Genomic DNA, 20,588 nt, shown 5'->3' on the forward strand with positions numbered 1-20,588 from the left:
GAATGCCTTTCCTGTCATCTTTCCTTAGTTTATGCTAATTCTACATGACCTTCAAGAAGTCTTCCCTAAACATTCTGATCTCTATTCCTTTAGTAAATAAATGTGTATTGTTTGATACTTTATTACTTATTAATCTGTTATCCTTACCTTGTTTGTGGACATTATTAGCTTTTTATATGTACATGTATTTTATCTCACTTATTCAGTTGCCAATAATTATTAAATTAGACCAGCAATAAAAAAATGAACTTTCTACTTTGGGATCTGCAACCAATTTTCTTTCTTTTTTTTTTTTTTTTAAAGATTTTATTTATTCATGACAGACACAGAGAAAGAGAAGCAGAGACAGACAGAGGGAGAAACAGGCTCCATGCAAGGAGCCTGATGTGGGACTCCGATGTGGGACTCTATCCTGGATCCCAGGATCACACCGTGAACCAAAGGCAGACGCTTAACCACTGAGACATCCAGGCATCCCTGCAACCAATTTTCTGTTTGGACTTGAATAGTTCATTCTTTGGAGGTTTTTTTTTTTGTTTGTTTGTTTTGTTTTTTAAGATTTTATTTACTTATTCATGAGCGAGAAAGAGAGAGAGAGGCAGAGACACAGGCAGAGGGAGAAGCAGGCTCTATGTGGGGAGCCCCACATGGGACTTGATCCTGGGTCTCCAGGATCAGGCCCTGGGCTGAAGGTGGTGCTAAACTGCTAAGCCACCCGGGCTACCCGAGGTTTTTCTTTTCTTTTCTTTTCTTTTTTTTTTTTTTTTTTAAAGATTTTATTTATTTATTTGAAATATAGAGTACATGCAAGCACAAGTGGTTGTGTGGGGATGGGGCAGAGGGAGAAACAGGCTCCCTACTGAGCAGGGAGCCTGACACAGTGAGACACAGGACCCAATCCCAGGAACCTGGGATCATGAACTGAGCTAAAGGCAGGCACTTAACCCACTGAACCACCCAGGTGCCCCTCATTCTTTGGGTTTTTGAGATTGCACATCTATAAGGTAAAGTTGAACTGAATTTCTTAAATGGTTCTGTGGTCTGCTTTAAAAAAAAAAGGAAGGAAAATTGCTTCCAGAAAAATTATAAAGACAGATAATACATTAAAAAAATTTTCTCAATAAAAAAATTTTCATTGAAATGGTGAAAAGTAAAGCAGGGAAGAAAAGAGATATGTTGCAATTATAAATAGGGGGCCAGAGAAGCACCTCACAGAAGGAAACATTTGAGTAAAGACTTGAAGGAGTTATAGGAATGGCTATCTGGAAAAAGAATACTCCATGCAGGGGGATAACAAAGACCCTGGTGCAGAATGTATGTGTTTTTAAGAAAGGCAAGATGTTCAGTATGTATATGCAGAATGATAAAGGGGAAGAGGAATTGGGGAGGAGGTTAGAGTGGTAGTGGCAGGGAGGACAAGACGTGGGGCTGGATGAGCCATAGGAAAGACTTCGTGTTGTTTCTTATGGTCCTTGTTATTTTCTGTGGAATACTTTGCATAAAAATATGTACTTCTGAATTTTAATGACTGTAGACCCTCCAGGAATAGGGCACTTTTAACCAAATTTTAAGAATTTTATATTTTACTCTGAGGAAATGATAACTCAAGAATACACCAATGATGGGCATTGACTACTTATGTCAGTTTTCTTGCTTTAGAGTTTGTAACTATAATTTTTTTTAACCATAGGTAAATTAACATGATGGATTTCTCCAAGCTACCCAAAATACTTGATGAAGATAAAGAAAGCACATTTGGTTATGTGCATGGGGTCTCAGGACCTGGTAAGTAATATGTAATAATCTCGATAGTAAAGACTCTTAACTTAAATGAATGTCTTTTCAAGGCATTTTAGGTAAAATACACAGGTATCTGTTCACCCATATAAGTTCTGTTTGTCCCTAAAAGATTTCTTAGTTGTTATTGAGGTAATACCTCCATCATAAGAACTTCTCTGGCATTCATTACCTTAATAATTATTGGGCACTAATTTGTAATACCCTGTTTATTATGTAAATGTATAATTGGTGTTCAGTTTTAGATGTCTTAATTTTTGTGTGAAATCTAAGCTTAAAAGACTATATAAAGTTCATAGCTTTTAGTATATAATATCTTGCAGATAATAGTCATTCAGTAAATATATGTTTATGTAGTTTGCCCTTAAATAATTTTTTTCAGAGCATTTCTCAACAATATCATTCTTGGCTCTTTGCATATATAAATCCTTCTGAACACTTATTTTAGATATCTCATAACTAGTTATATGTGGGTAAGAAGTTTTATGATGTGAGAATAATAGAAAGCAGTTAAAAACTTTGTTTATCCTGCCAAAACTTGCAGTACTGCATTTTAAATGATAAATCTCATTCTAGTATTCATTTTAATCTAACTGTAAAATATGATTTATAGTTTTCCATAGGTAAAATCTGCTCATTGATTTATAATCCTTAGGCCATGGATATTTTTCCTTATGTCTTTTTATAAACCTCATTCTATAGTCTTTTTTTGTTCTATTCACAGTAGTGGTGATGACCCTTTTTCAGTGTTTATGCAAATAAAGTCAGTCAGTCACAGTGTTTATTTTCTCCCTAAGAAGCTTCTACTGAAGCTTAGAACTTGGTGTTTGAGCTTGAACTTATTGGCAAAAATGCATCTCACTGTTTTCAATCTTTTTTGCCATTTGAGAAACAATTTTCCCCTTGATTGAAGCATCTTTAGGAAACACAGGCTACACTCAAGAATTTTTAGGGAAAAGACAAAGAATACCATCAAAAGAGTTTAGGTAAAAATGTTTCTTTGAAACTTGTAGTAAACTCCTAGAACTTATTATTCTTAAGTATTTAATATAAAATGATAGAGAAGTGGCATATTTTTAAGCTTCTGAAATATGGTTTTTAAAAAGATTTTATTTGGGATGAGCACTGGGTGTTACACTATATGTTGGCAAATCGAACTCCAATAAAAAAATACAAAAAAATAAAATAAAAAATAAAAGATTTTATTTATTTATTTAACAGAGAAAACACATAAGTAGGCAGAGCAGCAGGCAGAGGGAGAGGGAGGAAGTAGGCCCTCCACTGAGCAGAGAGCCGGATGCAGGAGTCAGTCCCAGGATCCTGGGATCATGACCTGAGCTAAAGGCAGACATTTAACCGACTGAGCCACCAAGGCAGCCCTGTGAAATATGATTTAAAATTTTAGAGACATCTGGGAGGCTCAGTCATGAGCGTTGAACTCTTGATTTGGGCTCAGGTCATGATCTCAGGGTTGTGAGATTGAGCCCTGAGTCAGTCTCCCTGTGGTGGGGAGCCTGCTTGAGATTCTCTCTCCCTCTCCCTCTGGCCCATCCCCCCTCTTAAAAAATAGTAAAATAAAATTTTAGTCATCTCTGACATTTCTGTGCATCTTAATTATTCTTATATGGTAGGTGTAGAGGTAAATATTTATGAAATTAACAAATCTTCATTGTCCTAACGCGTTAATTGAATATTAATACTTTAATGGTTTCTACTTGAATATTTTTAATATTCAGCCTTCTGATACATTTATTAGAACTATGTATTAGGTAATAGAGTTATTCCTACACATATCTGAAAATGTACAACTTTCCCTGCCTACCAGAAAAATAACTTTTACTTACTAGACAACATGATCTAAAATATAAAATAGTAAGTAAAAATTCTGGTTCAGAATTTATAAGAAATAAGAATTCTTAATCAGGACTTCACCCAGTGGTGATGACTGATTATAAACATCCTTATGAAAGGCTAAAAGGTCTATGAAAAAAAAATTTTAAGGTTTTATTTTTTAGGTAATCTCTACACCCAACTTGGGGCTTGATCTCACAACCCTGAGATCAGGAGTTGCATGCTCTACTGATTGAGCTAGACAAGGTGCCTCTGAAAAAAACTTTTGTAGATGCATATGTGAGTTTTTCTAGGTAGAGCTGTCATTAGTTTATCAAAGGGGTTCTTGTCCCAGAAGAGCTTTAAGAACCACCAATATGAAGTGTTAGAAGTCAAAGTAAAGATGTAATTTTAAATATTATTTCTCAAAGGAATGGTAACAACACAGCAAACTGATTCTGCCATGCTACTAGCTAAAGCTCTTGTTCCAATTTTAGTTTAAAAATGTTTTATGTTGTTCCTAAATCCCATCATTCCATGTAGTATAGCAACTTGAGTTGATCAAAATGTGCCTCAATGCTGCTAGGTAAGAATTTACTGTATAGAACTTAAGACTTTTTGAAAATAATTTTCATGTGTGTTATGTAAATGAATAAACTTTAGCCTAACAAATTTATTTTGTTTACCTCTGTATCAGATGCTAAAATTTATATTCTTATAAAACGATATATGTTTCATACATTTTTTCTTAAGAATATATGAGAAAGATGTATTATTGGATTAATTGGATATCTTAATTATCTCTATTCACGGAGTCTTAAGTTACTAAAAACTCATTTGTTCTTTTCAGTGGTTACAGCCTGTGACATGGCCGGTGCAGCCATGTATGAGCTGGTGAGAGTGGGCCACAGTGAGTTGGTTGGAGAGATTATCCGATTGGAGGGTGACATGGCAACTATCCAAGTGTATGAAGAAACTTGTATCCTTTTTGGTTCAATTTTTTGCCACTTTCTGCAAGTCAGAATTTAAGGATTTATGGCAAAGGTGGAAACAGCAACAACCAATAGTATCAAAAGCATGAAATGGTGTCATAAAGAAACCTGATTTATATAAGAATTTATTAAGGAAAGGTACTAGGAACTTATGATCATTTTTTAAGAAATTAGTATTATCTTCTGAACTCGTATTGCTCTTAATATTTTGGTAGTTCCCAAACTTTAGGGGAAACCAATTACAATTTTCTTGAGAGTGAACACATATTGTAAAGCATAAACAGAATGACGACATCGGTTTGAAGGGTTAAAATTCTCTGATCATGATTTCCATTTTAAATAGAAAATTCATAAATAAATGAGTCACTACTCTATCCTAATAAAATAATGTTGTATGTATGGCATGGTACATTATAGCTTTAGCACTAGGGAATCTTTACTACTTGTTTATCATACTTTTGTTTTAAGCATAGTATTTATTTTAAGTTTTCAATGAAAAAGAGATAATGTATTAGATTTTATGAAGAGGAACCACTTTTTTTTAACTTCACTTTTGTGTTTTACTTAAGTTATTCTCAAGATCAGCATTAAGTCTTATTTTTTTAAAATTTTTATTGAAGTATTGTTGACATACAATATTATGTTAGTTTCAGGTATATAACATAGGGATTTGACAATTATATACTTTATGAAATGCTTACCATAAGTGTAGTTATCCTCTGTTATCAAAGTTATTACAGTATTAATGACTATATTCCCCATGCTGTACCTTTTTATCCCCATGACTAATTTATTTTATAACTGAAAGTTTGTACCTCTTAATCTCCTTCACCTGTTTTGCCCATCTACCCAACCTTCTCCCCTCTGGTAACCACTAGATTGTTCTTTATATTTAATGAATTTGTTTCCTTGTTTGTCTGTTCATTTGTTTTCCAGATTACACACATAAGTGAAATTACATGGTATTTGTTTTTCTCGATCTGACTTAATATGGACCTTCTAGGTCCACCCATGTTGTCACAAATGGCAAGATTTCATCCTTTTTTTTAATGGCTGGGTCATACTCTATTGTGTAATATAACATGTATATATTGAAAACACAGTATATTCTATCTGTATACACATAACGGCCAGAATATTCTTTACGCACATGCACATGCCACATTGTCTTTATCCATTAATGTATCAGTGGACACTTAGGTTACTTACATATCTTGGCTATTGTAAATAATGCTGCTATAAATATACGGGCAGCATTAGTTATTTGGCTCATTAATTAAGATTTACTTTATACAACTTTTTTGCCATATTAAAATCCATTTTTTTCAGGTAACTTCTCTGTGTGAGTACTAGGGTGCTAAATCAAAGTAAAATCATCTGAAAATTTAAATAAAATTAGAAGTCTGTAGCTATAAAATCATAACTAATTAGAAGGATTTTTTAATGGATGTTTTTTAATGTTAGGTTTATCTTTCAATCTTCTATGTGATTTGAAGACTTAAAATAAAAACAAATGAACTTGTATACAGTGAAAAACCTCTCCACCATTGTCATCTTATATCTGGCCAATTTTCAAAACACATATGCATACAGCCACTTTTATTAATTCCTTTTTTTTTTTAATTTTTATTTATTTATGATAGTCACAGAGAGAGAGAGAGAGAGAGAGGCAGAGACATAGGCAGAGGGAGAAGCAGGCTCCATGCACCGGGAGCCTGACGTGGGATTCGATCCCGGGTCTCCAAGATCGTGCCCCAGGCCAAAGGCAGGCGGTAAACCGCTGCGCCACCCAGGGATCCCTAATTCCTTTTATTATATATCTTTCTAGTTTGTTAACTAATATTAATGTTATTTTTCTTCTCTTCATTCCCAAAAGATAGCATATTATATGCACTATTCTACACCTTGCTTTTTTTACTTAAAAGTAAAACATTTTACTTAAAAATGTGTATTATGAAGATGGATAGGTATGTGATAAAGTATCAGAAAATGTTAATGATAGGATCTAACTGGTCAATATGAGAGAATTCACTGTAAAATTCTTTAAACTTTGCCCCTGTTGGGGACTGATATTCCTCAATAGTGTAGTTGAAACAGAGTATTAAGTAGAGATGAAATAATATATTAACAATGTATTGCTTCTGTTTTTAGCTCTGTGATTCCCAAAATGTGCAGAAGGCACCCTGGGCAGCTGCCCCAAACTCATGTGATATCCCAGGATATTTAAAATTTTTGATGTTAACACAGGAATATTAGACATGTTGTCAGACGTCACATGAACCAGTAGCTTCAGTTAATAGACCCTTTCATTATTCAAGACACTATATTCTTGTCAGTGATGTCATATCTCTGCAAAGCTGAGTTGTGATTGTTAAGCTGAAAGTGGAACAGATATTCAGTTTGATTCCAAGGTTTGAAAATTTTACAATGCCCAGTAGGTATTTATATCCCATGAAATCATCCATGAAGAACTGTTATTGAAAAATGAAATTAAAATACCATTTTTTTCTTTCAACCTATATATACTTTTCTCTTAAAGTGGCAGTTGTTAGGGGATGCCTGGGTGGCTCAGCAGTTGAGTGTCTGCCTTCAGCTCAGGGCATGATCCTGGAGTTCTAGGACCAAGTCCTGCATCAGGCTCCCTGCGTGGAGCCTACTTCTCCCTCTGCCTGTGTCTCTGCCTCTCTCTCTCTGTGTCTCTCATGAATAAATAAATAAAATCTTAAAGAAAAAAAAAGTGACAGTTGTTAGGACATACATATTTATTAAGTTGGTTGGATAAAACTTTAATAAATGGAATTATTAGGTATATCTTTTGTTATAGATCGCTGTGAAAAAGTTAAACACTGAGGATGTTGCAAACTAAGCAAGTTTGAGAATTTCTGTTTTAGCTTAAGTATTGTTTCCCATTCAGCTGTGGTATTTCCTTCTTATAATGTCTCTAAACTTTCATAGTGAGTTTTCCTCAACTACTGTTTCTAGCTGGTGTATCTGTTGGAGATCCTGTACTCCGTACTGGTAAACCCCTCTCGGTAGAGCTTGGGCCTGGCATCATGGGAGCTATCTTTGATGGTATTCAGAGACCTTTGTCAGATATCAGCAGTCAGACTCAAAGTATCTACATTCCAAGAGGAGTAAACGTCTCTGCTCTTAGTAGAGATGTCAAATGGGATTTTACACCTTGCAAAAACCTACGGGTATGTCTTTGTAACCAAGATTTGTAAAGTTGGTGAAAGAATGTGAAATGGATGTTTAGTGAACTCTTTTGTACTTTTGTCAAATAAAAATAGGCCACAGAAGCATAGTTTAAATTTCTCTTTAAATCTACTAGAAGAATTGTAGAACTAAAATGTTTAAGATAAGTGAAGCAAATGATTTAAATAATATCAAGGATGAATCTATTTGACATTTATTTGAACATTAAACAGCTTGATGTTTATTTGAACATTAAACAGCGAATGCATTTGTTCTCTAGGTTGGTAGTCACATCACTGGTGGAGATATTTATGGAATTGTCAATGAGAACTCACTCATCAAACACAAAATCATGTTACCCCCACGAAACAGAGGAACTGTAACTTATATTGCTCCACCTGGAAATTACGATACCTCAGTAAGTAGTTTATAAACTTTATCTCATAGTGTGGTCCTTCCTGATAGTAGTCCCATTTTAGTGTCCTAAATAGTACTAGAATTGATATTTAATATGTCGGTTTTAAATAACTGCCATATTTTTTTTACCATGATGATTTAATACTTTATTGCAAAATGATTACAACAGGGTTAGTTAACACTTCCATCGGAACACTTCATGCACTTAATTTATGTGTGTGTGTGGTGAGAACACTTAAGCTCTACTCTGTTAGCAACTTTCAAGTATATAACACAATACTGTTAACTACAGTCATCATGTTATACGTTAGATTCCCTTATTCATTTTTTTTTCAAGTTTTTTATTTAAATTCCTGTTTGTTAGCATACAGTGTAATATTAGTTTCAGGCTTAGAATTTAGTGATTTATCAGTTACATAACAGCACCTAGTGCTCTCACAAGTTCTGTCTTTAAGACCTTTCATCCATTTAGTCCATCCCCTACCCCTCCAGTAGCTCTCAGTTTGTTCCCTACAGTTAAGAGTCTGTTTTGTGGTTTGCTTCTCTTTTTTTTCCCCTGTGTTCATCTGTTTTTCTTAAATTCCACATACAAATGAAATCCTATGGTATTTGTCTCTCTCTGACTTACTTTGCTTTTAAGATAATATTCTTTCACTCCATCTGCATCATTGCAGATAGCTAGACTTCATTCTTTTTATGGCTAAGTAATATTCCATTGTGTACACATACCACCTCTTCTTTATCCATTCATCAGGGATGGACATTTGGGCTCTTCTCATAATTTGCCTATTGTTGATAATGCTGCTATAAACATTGAGGTGCATGTATCCCTTTGAATCAGTATTTTTTATCTTTTGGGTGATTACCTAGTAGTGCAATTGCCAGATCATAGAGTAGTTCTACTTTTAACTTTTTTAGGAACCTCCATAATGTTTTTCAGAGTAGCTGCACCAGTTTGCATTGCCACCAACAGTACAAGAAGTTTCCCCTGTCTCCACATCCTCACCAACACCTATTTTTTTCCTGTAAATAATTCCTATAATTATTTTTTAAGATTTTTGTAAAAAGATTTTATTTATTCATTCATGAGAGACACAGAGAGAGAGGCAGAGACATAGGCAGAGGGAGAAGCAGACTCCACGCAGGAAGCCCGACGTGGGACTGGATCCCCAGTCTCCAGGGTCAGGCCCTGAGCTGAAGGCTGCACTAAACCGCTGAGCCAACCGAGCTGCCCAGGACTCAGGATTTGAATCCAGGACATATCTTTCCAGAGAATCTGTCTTAATACTGCTGAGTATTACATATTACAGCCTCTTATACTACCACAAGTTATTTAACTAGTCTCTGTAGTAATGTTCATTTCCAAACTTATGGTGTAAGAAATGGGCTATAATATTTTGATAATAGGACATTTTGTTGTTGTTTTTTTAACAAAATAGATTTTTTTTAAAGATTTTATTTATTTATTTATTCATGAGAATACACTGAGAGGAGAGAGAGGCAGAGACACAGGAAGAGGGAGAAGCAGGCTCCATGCAGGGAGGCTGACGTGGGACTTGATCCGGGTCTTCAGGATCACACCCTGGGCTGCAGGCACTAAACTGCTGAGCCTTAAAGGATTTTATTATTTAAGATAGAGAGAGCACGCATGCATGAGTGGGGGGAAGAGCAGAAGCAGGCTCCCTGTTGAGCAAGGAGCCCAATGCAGGACTCCATCCCAGGATCCTGGATCAAGACCTGATCCAAAAGTAGCTGCTTTACCAACTGAGCCACCCCGGTGCCTCTGATAACAGGACATTTTGTATACATAAAGGAAATTCCTAGAAATGCAAGAACTAGGTCAAAGGATATGTACATTTTGAAATTTGGTGGGTATGGTCAAATTACTCTCCAAATTAGCAATGCACAGAAGTTCAGATTTATCCTTAGTATTGTCCTGAAATCTGCCAAATCATTTAGCTTGAGTCTTTGGGACGCTGAATAGCTAAATGCCTTGAACATTTCTAGCATCCCTGAATTATGAGTGATCTACCATCTTGTGATAGCATAGGCTATCCATTATATCTAATCAGTGTAGCAATGTCAGTATAAGAACAAAGTATGACATTTGGACTTCCTGTTACTTTCAAATAATGGTAAGTGTTCTGGATATCATTTGAAGTGCTGCTTATGTGATTTATGCATTGAAATGCTATATATAAATTGAGGGAATAAAATCTATAAAAAGATTTTATTTATTCATGAGAGACATAGAGAGAGAGGCAGAGACAAGGGCAGAGGGAGAAGCAGGCTCCACGCAGGGAGCCCGATATGGGACACAATCCTGGGACTCCAGGATCACGCCCTGGGCCGAAGGCAGGCACTCAAATGCTGAGCCACCCAAGTGTCCCTTTTTTAAGATTTTTATAAAGATTTTATCTTTAAACTTGGGCTTGGGAACACAAAAAGCAGAACATATGGAGTTGTTTTTAAAGGGAAAGCAATATATAGTATAACATTTTCCTACCATCTTAACTTATACTACATTATTAAAGCTCTGATTCGTAAAGCATAGAATAGACTTACTTTGATTTTAACTGTCAATCTATATATACATAATAAATTGTATGTTGGATTATAGGAATTCTAACTCTGGATAAGCTATTTAAAACTTAGTCCTTTAGTGTTATTGATAGTCACATCATATCATATAGTGAAGTCAAAATAGTCTGTGGGTATGAAGATAATTTTATTGAGAAGATCATTGTAACAAATAATCTGTTCCCAATGGTAAAATAATAATTTTCTAATTATTTAATAAGAGTAAATCTGTGCTCTACAAAATATAGAAACAGAAAGAGTTAAGATTGGGATTCTAGGCAGTCAGTTAGCCTGACTCACTAGCTAAGAGACTCACACTCCATCCTTCATGGAAGGAACCCTCTGGGGTAGACAATTCAAATTCATGTATCAACAAAATTACAGATTTCTGTAGGTGTGTGGATGTTGGGATTATTTGTGAATAGTTGAAACCATCTCAGTGTTCATAAATGTTCGAGTATTACTCATCTTTTTTGCTTTTATAAATATTTAATATTTAACGTTATTAAATATTTTAGGGTTCTGAATAAGTATTTTTATTTAGTATAAGAGCATAGTAATAAAGTAAACAAATGAAAGAGTACAAAATAAATTATGAAAATTTTCATTTCTCCCCCCAGTCCCAGGGGTGTCTTCTATATCTTTTAAGACTTGTCCCTGTGTGTATCCATATAATTTATTTAACTATTCCTCTGTTACTTAAAATACCTCTTTCTCAAAAACTCCTATTTTTTAGTTATTGGAACAGTAATAAGTATACCTGGTTAAAAAAAATGAGAATCGTATATAAAGAATTACAAGAAAAAGTATAAATCTCCTTCTCCACTTCTGCATACCACTTCTCTACCCTCAAGAGGAATCTGGATTACTTTGATTTTAGAGGAAGAAATGTTCATATTCATAAATTTGACTATATTTAACATCCTGCTGCATTTTTATAGGATGTTGTCTTGGAGCTTGAATTTGAAGGTATAAAGGAAAAGTTTAGCATGGTCCAAGTATGGCCTGTACGTCAAGTTCGGCCTGTCACTGAGAAGCTGCCGGCTAATCATCCCTTGTTGACTGGCCAGAGGGTCCTTGATGCCCTTTTTCCGTAAGTTTGAGCTGTGCCCTGTGGTTTTTCCTCAGAAGATTAAATGTGCTTGTTGTTTACCTGCTTTATAAAGATTTCATGTGCTAATCCTATAATAAATTTTATCTAGAGAAATAACAGTGAATTAGTTAAATATATTCATATATTGCCAATGCTTATTATGGAGTCAAATCACTGAAGATTTATTGTTTCACAGTTTCCAGCAAAAGGAAAGGTTTTTTTCTAAAGCTTTCTGAAAAAAATTTCCAGAAGTAAATCTGTGCCCAAATAATATAGCTGGAATTAGTAGATAGGTATCAGTATAAGTCGATGGTTTCTAAAATCAGTGGAGCTCTCCGTGCTGCCCACAATTCATTCTTAATTTATAGTCTGCTCTTTGCCATTTTCTTTGACTACTTAAAAAGTAGTCTTCTTTTAATTCTTCTCTTTAATTCTCAGGCTTCACCATACCCTGCTTTACTTTCAACAAATGACTTCATTTAATTCACAGAAAAGATTGAAGCCATGATACAGTAATTCCTTCAACTTTGATCACCAACCCACATATGTCCCACTGACCCTTGAAACCTATTCTCTGAGTTGTTCTCATTATTTCTCATAAGATCTTTGATCCTGTGACTTATTAGTCAGCACCTCTTGTTTCCATATCCTTCAATATCTAGCTTAAGCTTATTAGGCTGTCAAGTTTCTGCATATTGGCTGGTATACTACAATTTCTTATTTCTTTCTTTTGTTACACCCACCCGGCAAAATCCCAACCGTGAAATCAGTCCAGCTACCTCCTCCCAGGTCTACACACAGGCTACTGAGAAAATCAGATAATCAGTGCAGGTTAGTATCTCACCACTGGGTTGCAGTCCTGCATTTCCCTGTTTACCATGTTCCCCCTCTCCGCAGCAGCTGTTTCAGACCTCTACACCTGTCTCAGGGCCTCAGCTCCATTCTTCCTTCTTCCTGTGGCAACAAATGATCATGCTAGAGCCTCCATGGAGAAGTTAGAGACCATCACATTTGAAACTCCTTCAGTTAATATATACTTCCATTTGTCCCTTCTTCCTTTCCTCTTTCTGAAGTATATCCCGCCCCCTGTCTCCTCAGAAACCTCTCTTTAGGTTATCTCCCTTTAGATAACCTTAAAGGTTATCTTCCTTTTATCTCCTATCTAATAAAAAAATATCTACCCTCCACCCTTTTCCCCTTTCTACCTTCCACTCTGTGTCTCCTCATCTTCATAGCCAGACCTCTTGAAAGATCAAATTGGCCATCTCCACGTTTCCCACTCTGACTCGGTGTGCCCAGCCAGTTGCCTTGCCCACCCAGTTGAAACTACTCTCACTAACATCATCGTTCATTCCCATTACTGATAATTCAACAAATAAGTTTTAGTATTTCCTTAATTCCTACAACTTTGGATATTACTTTCTACTCCTTCCTCCTTGAAATACCATCTTTCTTTGTTTTTTCTGTTAGCCTCTGTATACAAGTTCTTATTCTCCATTTCAGGTTCCTTCTCCCTTAATTTTGATATTTCTTAGAGTTTTTTTCACCCTCATGACTTAAATAGTAATTTGATGACTTCCAAATCTGTATCTTCCTCCCAGATCTCATGTGAGTTCCAGACTCACATGTTCACTTCTGTTCACACCTCTCCTTTTGAACGTCTTAGAGGTGCCTCAAAGTCAATATGTTCCTAGCTAAAATCAGCATCTTATTCACTACTTTCTTCCTTGAAACTTGCTCATCTTTTTTGTTGCCGCTTTCAACAGATGACACTATCATCCATCCAGTAAATGCTTACTCTAAAATCTGTGACTTCTCTCAAGGATCAGTCTTACGTGCACACATCTAATTATTGAACAAGTGCTTTTATTCTCTTACCTAGATATGTTTTATCTACATCTTTCATCCCTACTCCATGACTTTACCTAAAGATCTTACCCTAATTCTGCAATAATCACAAACAGACTTCTTCTCTTCCGTCTTGCCTTCTTTCTAAATGATTGTCCATACTATATTGTGACCCATCTAAAACACATATCTGGTCCTGCACTGTTTTTCTTGAAACTCCTCAGTGCACTTTATTGCTTTTAAAACAAATACTCCTTAACTCCCTACAAAACAGTCTGTGATTTAGCTGTTGCTTATCTTCCAGTAACCTCTCAGCCACTTGACTGCCCAGTCTCCTTATATACTATCTTCCAGGCATCCTAAAGGACTCAGTTCCTCAAGCAATGCTCTTTCTTGCCCCTGGGCCTTTGAGTATGCTGTTTTCTCTGCCAGGAATGTTCTTTCCTGTCTGGCTAGTTTCTCTTTCCTTTCAGATCTTAGCTACTCTCAGAAGGCTCTCCTAAGCCCACTTCAATACAGTGTCAGACTTTACATCCCTTCCTGTGTTCTCCTATAGTGCCCTGGATTTTCTCTGTGATAGCACTTTTCACATTGAATTGCTGACCTTCCAAACTGGGGCACACCCAACCCTGTCTCCCCACTCAAGTTAAAAGTGATTTGAGAGAGGTATACAAAACCACAGAACGAATATGGACATGCCCTCTTAGTTTATCAAAGTCACTGAAGAGTTTGAAGGACGAAAAATTTTAATGCATATTAGTTTTATATTGAAGATACCTATAATTATTTTTAAGACTATAGTGTTTTTGTGAATTTTATAATAATAAAACACAATATTGCAAAGAATTTCCCTTAGCATTGCATTTCATTTCTCCCACCCACACCCTCCTGCTCTACATACACAGCATGTGCACAGACATATGGACACATACCACGACATTCACTTTCCTCTGCTATGAAGGGTAGCTCACTCTCCGTTGCCACTGCTTAGGGAAAGTTTGAACGTAGCTGCTAAATGGCACTGTAATCACCAGCTGACTCTTCATTTTATCCCCTAGAATGTGAGCTCTGTGCTTACAGTAACACGACTATCTTATTTGCTGATCTCTCTTCAACATCTCCAAGCAATTTTTAGTGCCTAGGAAGTACTTTGTAAATACTCAATATATAAAAGGGGATTGGCATAACACCTTACTTAATAAAAGACTTTGTTCATTAACCTTTATAGCAGGATGTGATTTTTCTTAGGTCTTATTTTTTGCCTCAGAAGACAACTTAGAAAAGTTGTTTAAATTTGTCTTTTAGCTTCAATTCCTGTATTTGTGCTTTCATCAACTAATTAATATAAGCATTCTAAATATCATTAATACTGTTTTATCTGTTTTCATATTCCTTTTCCCCATGTATCTCATGGCATATGTTCTCACTTTCAAACTATTAAAGATGGTAGAGATGGTTAATGATAATAAAAAATATACACTGTTCTAGGTATCAACTGGGGGAACAATTACAGTATTTGTATCTGTATATCTATCTTTGTGTATATATACATAGATACAGATATAGATACAGAAAAAGATGAAAATATTTCAAAGTGCTTTCTCTAACTTGTATTTCTGGGTCACTTACCTACTTATTTGTTAGTATTTATTAACAAGTAAAGTAATCCATACTTTGTTTACTTTGCTTAGATGTGTACAGGGAGGAACTACTGCAATTCCAGGGGCTTTTGGCTGTGGAAAGACAGTGATATCACAATCTCTATCCAAGTATTCCAACAGTGATGTGATCATCTATGTAGGATGTGGTGAACGAGGAAATGAGATGTCTGAAGTCCTCCGGGACTTCCCAGAGGTCTGTATATATAAAGCTTAAAATATCATTCTAGAGAAAATACCACTAATCGACTTTCAGTGGCAACTAGTAAAGCTTTGTGTTGGCTCTGGAGCAATGTTCTCATTCGTCAAGGATCTCTTAAGGAATTTTCTAATTATATTTGTGATTCAATTTGTATATCTAAGGAAAGGAATTTGATTTTTTTTCAGTTAAATACTTTAAAGTTTCTTTTTATGATCTGGTGGTTGTCAGTTATTAAGAGAAAGATAAAAAAAAGAGAAAGATATAAAATAGACTATTTATAGGTGGGAGCTTCAATATCAGCTTTATATGATTTACTGGCTTGCTAAAGTAATATTCCTCTTTCCATAAAATAATGAATTTCATTTATGAAGTGGAAATAATTCCTGTCTTTACAGCATAGTTGGACAGGGAGAAGAGGTTAGAGTGATGGGAAATTTTACTTTGGGAAAACTGATTATAAGAGGGATTAAATATGGGTAAATTGTAAAAGGGGGGACTAAAATGTTCTGTTTGGATATTAGAATATCAAAATAGATTGTTTGCCTTTAGCTCACAATGGAAGTTGATGGTAAGGTGGAGTCAATTATGAAGAGGACAGCTTTGGTAGCCAATACCTCCAATATGCCTGTGGCTGCTAGAGAAGCTTCTATTTATACTGGTGAGTATACAAATTAGAATAAAAGCAGTTTACATCTGGGGGTACATTGGTGGCCCAGTCGGTTAAGCATCCAACTCTTGATTTTGGCTCAGATCATGATCTCAGGGTCTTCAGATCAAGCCTCACATCAGGCCCCATGCTCAGCTCTCATGCTTGGGGTGTCTACTTGGGGATATCTCTCCCTCTCCTTCTGCCCCTTCCCCCCACTCACTTGCTCTTTCTCTCTCTCTCTCTCTAACATAAATCTTTTTTTTTTAAAAAGCAGTTTATATCTGTTCTTAAGTTTAAAGCCAGCATGACCATAAAATGACATCACTGGTCTTGAACCTAGAGTAAGATGGAATCCGTCCCCACAGCAGTCTTTTGGCTACAGTTTCTTCATCTGTTTCATGGTTTATTAAAATCTGACTTTTCTAAGTTTCTTCAAGAAAGGCTCAAGGAAACTGATTCCATGGATTCTTTTTTGTCTTCATAAGTTTGTTTTTATTCCACTGCCTTTAAATTTTTTCATTTTTCTTTCTCTTTAATCTGTATACCTTTTAAGGGGCTCAAACTAACAACCCCCGAGATCAAGGCTTAAACGCTCTTCTAACTGAGACAGCCAGGTGTCCCTGCACTCCTTTTAAATTTTCATAGTAGTTTGGCTGGATATAAATATTTTGGGTCAATGTTTGTTTCCTTGAGACCTCTTATTCTAGCATTTAATCCTAGGAAGAGAAGAGGGGTGGCTTGGTAGTCAGGTGGGCCTCCAACTCTTGGTTTCAGCTTAGGTCATGATCATAGGTCATGGGATTGAGCTGTGCATTGGGCCTTACGCTCAGAACGCAGTCTGCTTAGGATTCTCTCTCCCTTTTCCTCTCTCTCTCTTGCTGTGCTCCTTTGTGTGAGCTCTCTCTCTCACTCTCTATCTCAAAATGAGTAAATAAATCTTTTTTTAAAAATGCAAGGTATGGGATGCCTGGGTGGCTCAGCGGCTGAACGTCTGTCTGCCTTCAGCTCAGGGCATGATCCTGGAATGCCTGGGTCAAGTCCCACATTGGGCTCCCTGAGGGGGAGCCTACTTCTCCCTCTTCCTATGTCTCTGCCTCTGTGTGTGTGTGTGTGTGTGTGTGTGTCATGAATAAATAAATCTTAAATAAATAATAAAAAATAAAAAATGCAAGGTAGAGATCTGAAGCTGACCTGCTTTTTTTTTCTTTTTATAAGTGATTATTCTTTGTGCCCAAAGGAATTTCTCCTTAAATTTAAAGTTTTGTAACTTTATAAGGATATATGCCAGTATCGATAGTTTTGATGAATTTTTCCCTGAAACTTATGTCTTTTCAATCTATGAATATATCGTTTATTTTGGACAGTTTTCAAGAATTGTTTCTGAAATTTTTTCTCTTCCCTTATGGTTATTCTCTTCAAACTAGACCTATTTATCTATTTTCCATACATATCTTTTCTCTCTGATTCTTTTTATTTAACCTTTTGTCCATTTGCTCACAGGATAATCAGCATATTCTTTGCTTCTAATGAAACCTTCATTTCTGTAATAGCTTTGTTTTTTCTTCCAGTTCTTTGTTGAGTTTTGCTGAGCTTACTATATACTCCTTGAGATTTTATTTTGTGATAGAATGTGTTATTAACATCTTTCATTCATTAAAAGTGATCATAGTTTTCATCTGTGCCTTGGCAGTTTCTTTGGCCATCATTATATTTGCTCTTTTTGTTTTCTTCTTGTATTTTTGTGTAGTTCCTATACTCAAGTGTATTGTAACTATTATTCACCTTTGCAGGAAATGGGAGGGGATGGCAGGATTTCTTCATGGGAATCTGTGAAGTTTGTTATGGCATGGAGTTGTATAAGTAAGTTATTTTGCTCTTCTCTCCTGCCAACAGATATCTGCAGTTGCAAGGTCACTTACAATGAAGTCTTTCTCTTCCACCACTTTTTCTTTATTGTAAAGGGGTGCCTACATGTGTTTTGTTTGTTGCCATATCCCTGCTTCTCCTTGATGTCAAACTAGTTCCAAGGAACCTTGCTTGTATCCTTTGTGCAGGGTTTCAAAGGATTTTTGTTTTTGCCTCTCTCTTGCTGAAGTTTACTTTGAGATGTGCAGTTTCTGGTCAGTTCTTAGTGTCTTCCATGGCCTTGTTTGGGTTTTACATCATTTAGGTGGCTTTTCTCATTATTTTGTTGTGGAGCTAAACATATTCCCTAGTTTTTGATAATAGAGTTTTTATATTTCTCGTTCTCCTTGTTTGATGATTACTTTTATGAGAAGGGAAAAGTGACATATTCATCTACTTATTTTAAAACAGGAAGTTTTCCATAAATAGCTGCACAGCATCCCAGCTATATGGCTACCTCATAACCTATTTAAATAGCATCTTTCTGGTAGACATTTGGATTATTGATAATGGGGGTTTTTTTTTGTTTTTTTGTTTTTGTTTTTGTTTTGATTTTTTTTTTTTTGCTATCACAAACCTTGCATCACAAAACATCCTTATGTGTGTTTTTTATGGTTTCTTTTCATATTTTATGCATGTTTCTTTGTGCATTTGTAAGGTAAGTTTATAGAACTAAAATTTCCAAGCATACAACTATCAATATACATTTTAGATTTTGGTAGCCCTTCGAAAAGGATAAGAGTGAGTAAGAGTTCTATTTCTCTACCTCTTCACCTTTGCTAGGATTTGTAACACTTTCTTAGGATAATTATCAAACACATAGAAATTTGAAAGAACATTACAGTGAACACTCATGTCCTCAGCACCTAGATTTGACAATTAGCATTTTACTGTTTCTGCTTTATTAGATACCTATTCAGTCTGTATTTCTTTCAGTGGGCTAGCACCTTTCCTATCTGTATTAACCATTTGAAAACTATTTTCTGCTATGTTCCTTTTAGACAGGAGTGCCTTTTCATACTGATTTATAAAAGCCCTTTGAAATTGGTCTTTTATCTGTCATGAGTTGCCAGTGTTTTCCTAGTTTGTTCATCTTTTGATTTTGTCTGAGGTGTTTTTGTTTTTGTTTTTTTTAACTGGTAGGCACTGATATTGTTAGGTCTGTGGAACTCCTTTGAAGCTTACTCATGTGTATCCGTCTCTTCCACCATGTCCTTCTAATACACAAGCATTAATGAACATCACAGAGACTGAAAATGCAGCCATGCTTGTGTAGAAGAGGACCTGATCCTATCATCAGATCGAAAAGTGTCATGACAAATGTGTTTTTTTAAGCCTTAATAATAAGTGATATTTTTTGAAGACTTTGTTTATGGAATCATTTTTAAGAAGCCACAGATATCAGTATTTCTTATTCTGAAAGATGTAATGGGATAAATAGTAAAGTGCTGAAGTTTTGAGCACTGTTTAGTTTTACTTATATAAACCTCTGTTTCTTTACTGGTAAATAAAAAATGTGTTAGATTCTGGGACTCTTACAATGTATTAACAACTATGATTTTCTAATATCTTAGAGTTGCATAGTACTTTGTACTTTTCAGAGGACATTTATATATATCATTTCATCTGATATGTACAGGTAGACAGAACAAGAGTTACACACTGGGAAATGAAGCTAGTTTGCTGAGGTTAATGTCAGAATAGGAAATAGAACCCAGAACTTCCTTTTGTATATTAGTTTCTTCTACGTGGTTTATCATAAGTGATTCTGATTTATCAGAACCTGATATGCACAGCAGAATAATCTGGATAATTAAGATATTACTCAGGTTAATGAAATTTGTTACTTTTGAAAAATAGTTTTTAGTATATGTATGTGTGATATGTAGATAAAAGCTCCAGTGGAGGGGATCCCTGGGTGGTGCAGCGGTTTGGCGCCTGCCTTTGGCCCAGGGCGCGATCCTGGAGACCCGGGATCGAATCCCACATTGGGCTCCCGGTGCATGGAGCCTCCTTCTCCCTCTGCCTATGTCTCTGCCTCTCTCTCTGACTATCATAAAAAAAAAAAAAAAAAAAAAAAAAAAAACCTCCAGTGGAAATTAATTTCAGACTTAATTTTCTAAGCAAAGAATAGGGAAAATATCTTTTCTTACTTTTTAAAATCTATATTATATTAGAATAGGCTATGGCTATAAATAAATCCAAACTTGTCATTGCTCAATAATATGTTTTTTTTTTAAGAGGTCAGGGGACACTTTTTTTATTGTCAGTCTGGGCTGAGACCCAAGCTGAAAAGTACTCTTCTATTTTCAGCTCATGACTCCCAGGACTCCTGGGAGTCCTCTTTATCTCAGTAAGCCAAAAGGAATAAAAAGCATGGAAGGATGTGTGGCTTGCCTAATGATGGAACTCATTACTTTGA

The 20,588-nt window shown here is 35.6% G+C and overlaps 1 protein-coding gene across 5 annotated transcripts in view; it reads left to right on the plus strand.

Moving 5' to 3' along the window:
• ATP6V1A (ATPase H+ transporting V1 subunit A) overlaps positions 1 to 20,588 on the plus strand; it is a 65,454-nt gene that overhangs the window by 28,746 nt on the left and 16,120 nt on the right. For all 5 annotated transcript variants that reach the window (XM_038582848.1, XM_038582846.1, XM_038582847.1 and 2 more), the window contains 7 exons: positions 1,691 to 1,785; positions 4,478 to 4,606; positions 7,602 to 7,816; positions 8,095 to 8,232; positions 11,753 to 11,904; positions 15,444 to 15,606; positions 16,162 to 16,270. In XM_038582848.1, the coding sequence (XP_038438776.1) occupies positions 1,701 to 1,785; positions 4,478 to 4,606; positions 7,602 to 7,816; positions 8,095 to 8,232; positions 11,753 to 11,904; positions 15,444 to 15,606; positions 16,162 to 16,270 (991 nt within the window). In that variant the 5' untranslated portion in view covers positions 1,691 to 1,700. The remainder of the gene's footprint in view (positions 1 to 1,690; positions 1,786 to 4,477; positions 4,607 to 7,601; positions 7,817 to 8,094; positions 8,233 to 11,752; positions 11,905 to 15,443; positions 15,607 to 16,161; positions 16,271 to 20,588) is intronic.

This window comes from Canis lupus, chromosome 33 (genome assembly GCF_011100685.1).
Source record: "Canis lupus familiaris isolate Mischka breed German Shepherd chromosome 33, alternate assembly UU_Cfam_GSD_1.0, whole genome shotgun sequence".
Lineage (NCBI taxonomy): Eukaryota > Metazoa > Chordata > Mammalia > Carnivora > Canidae > Canis > Canis lupus.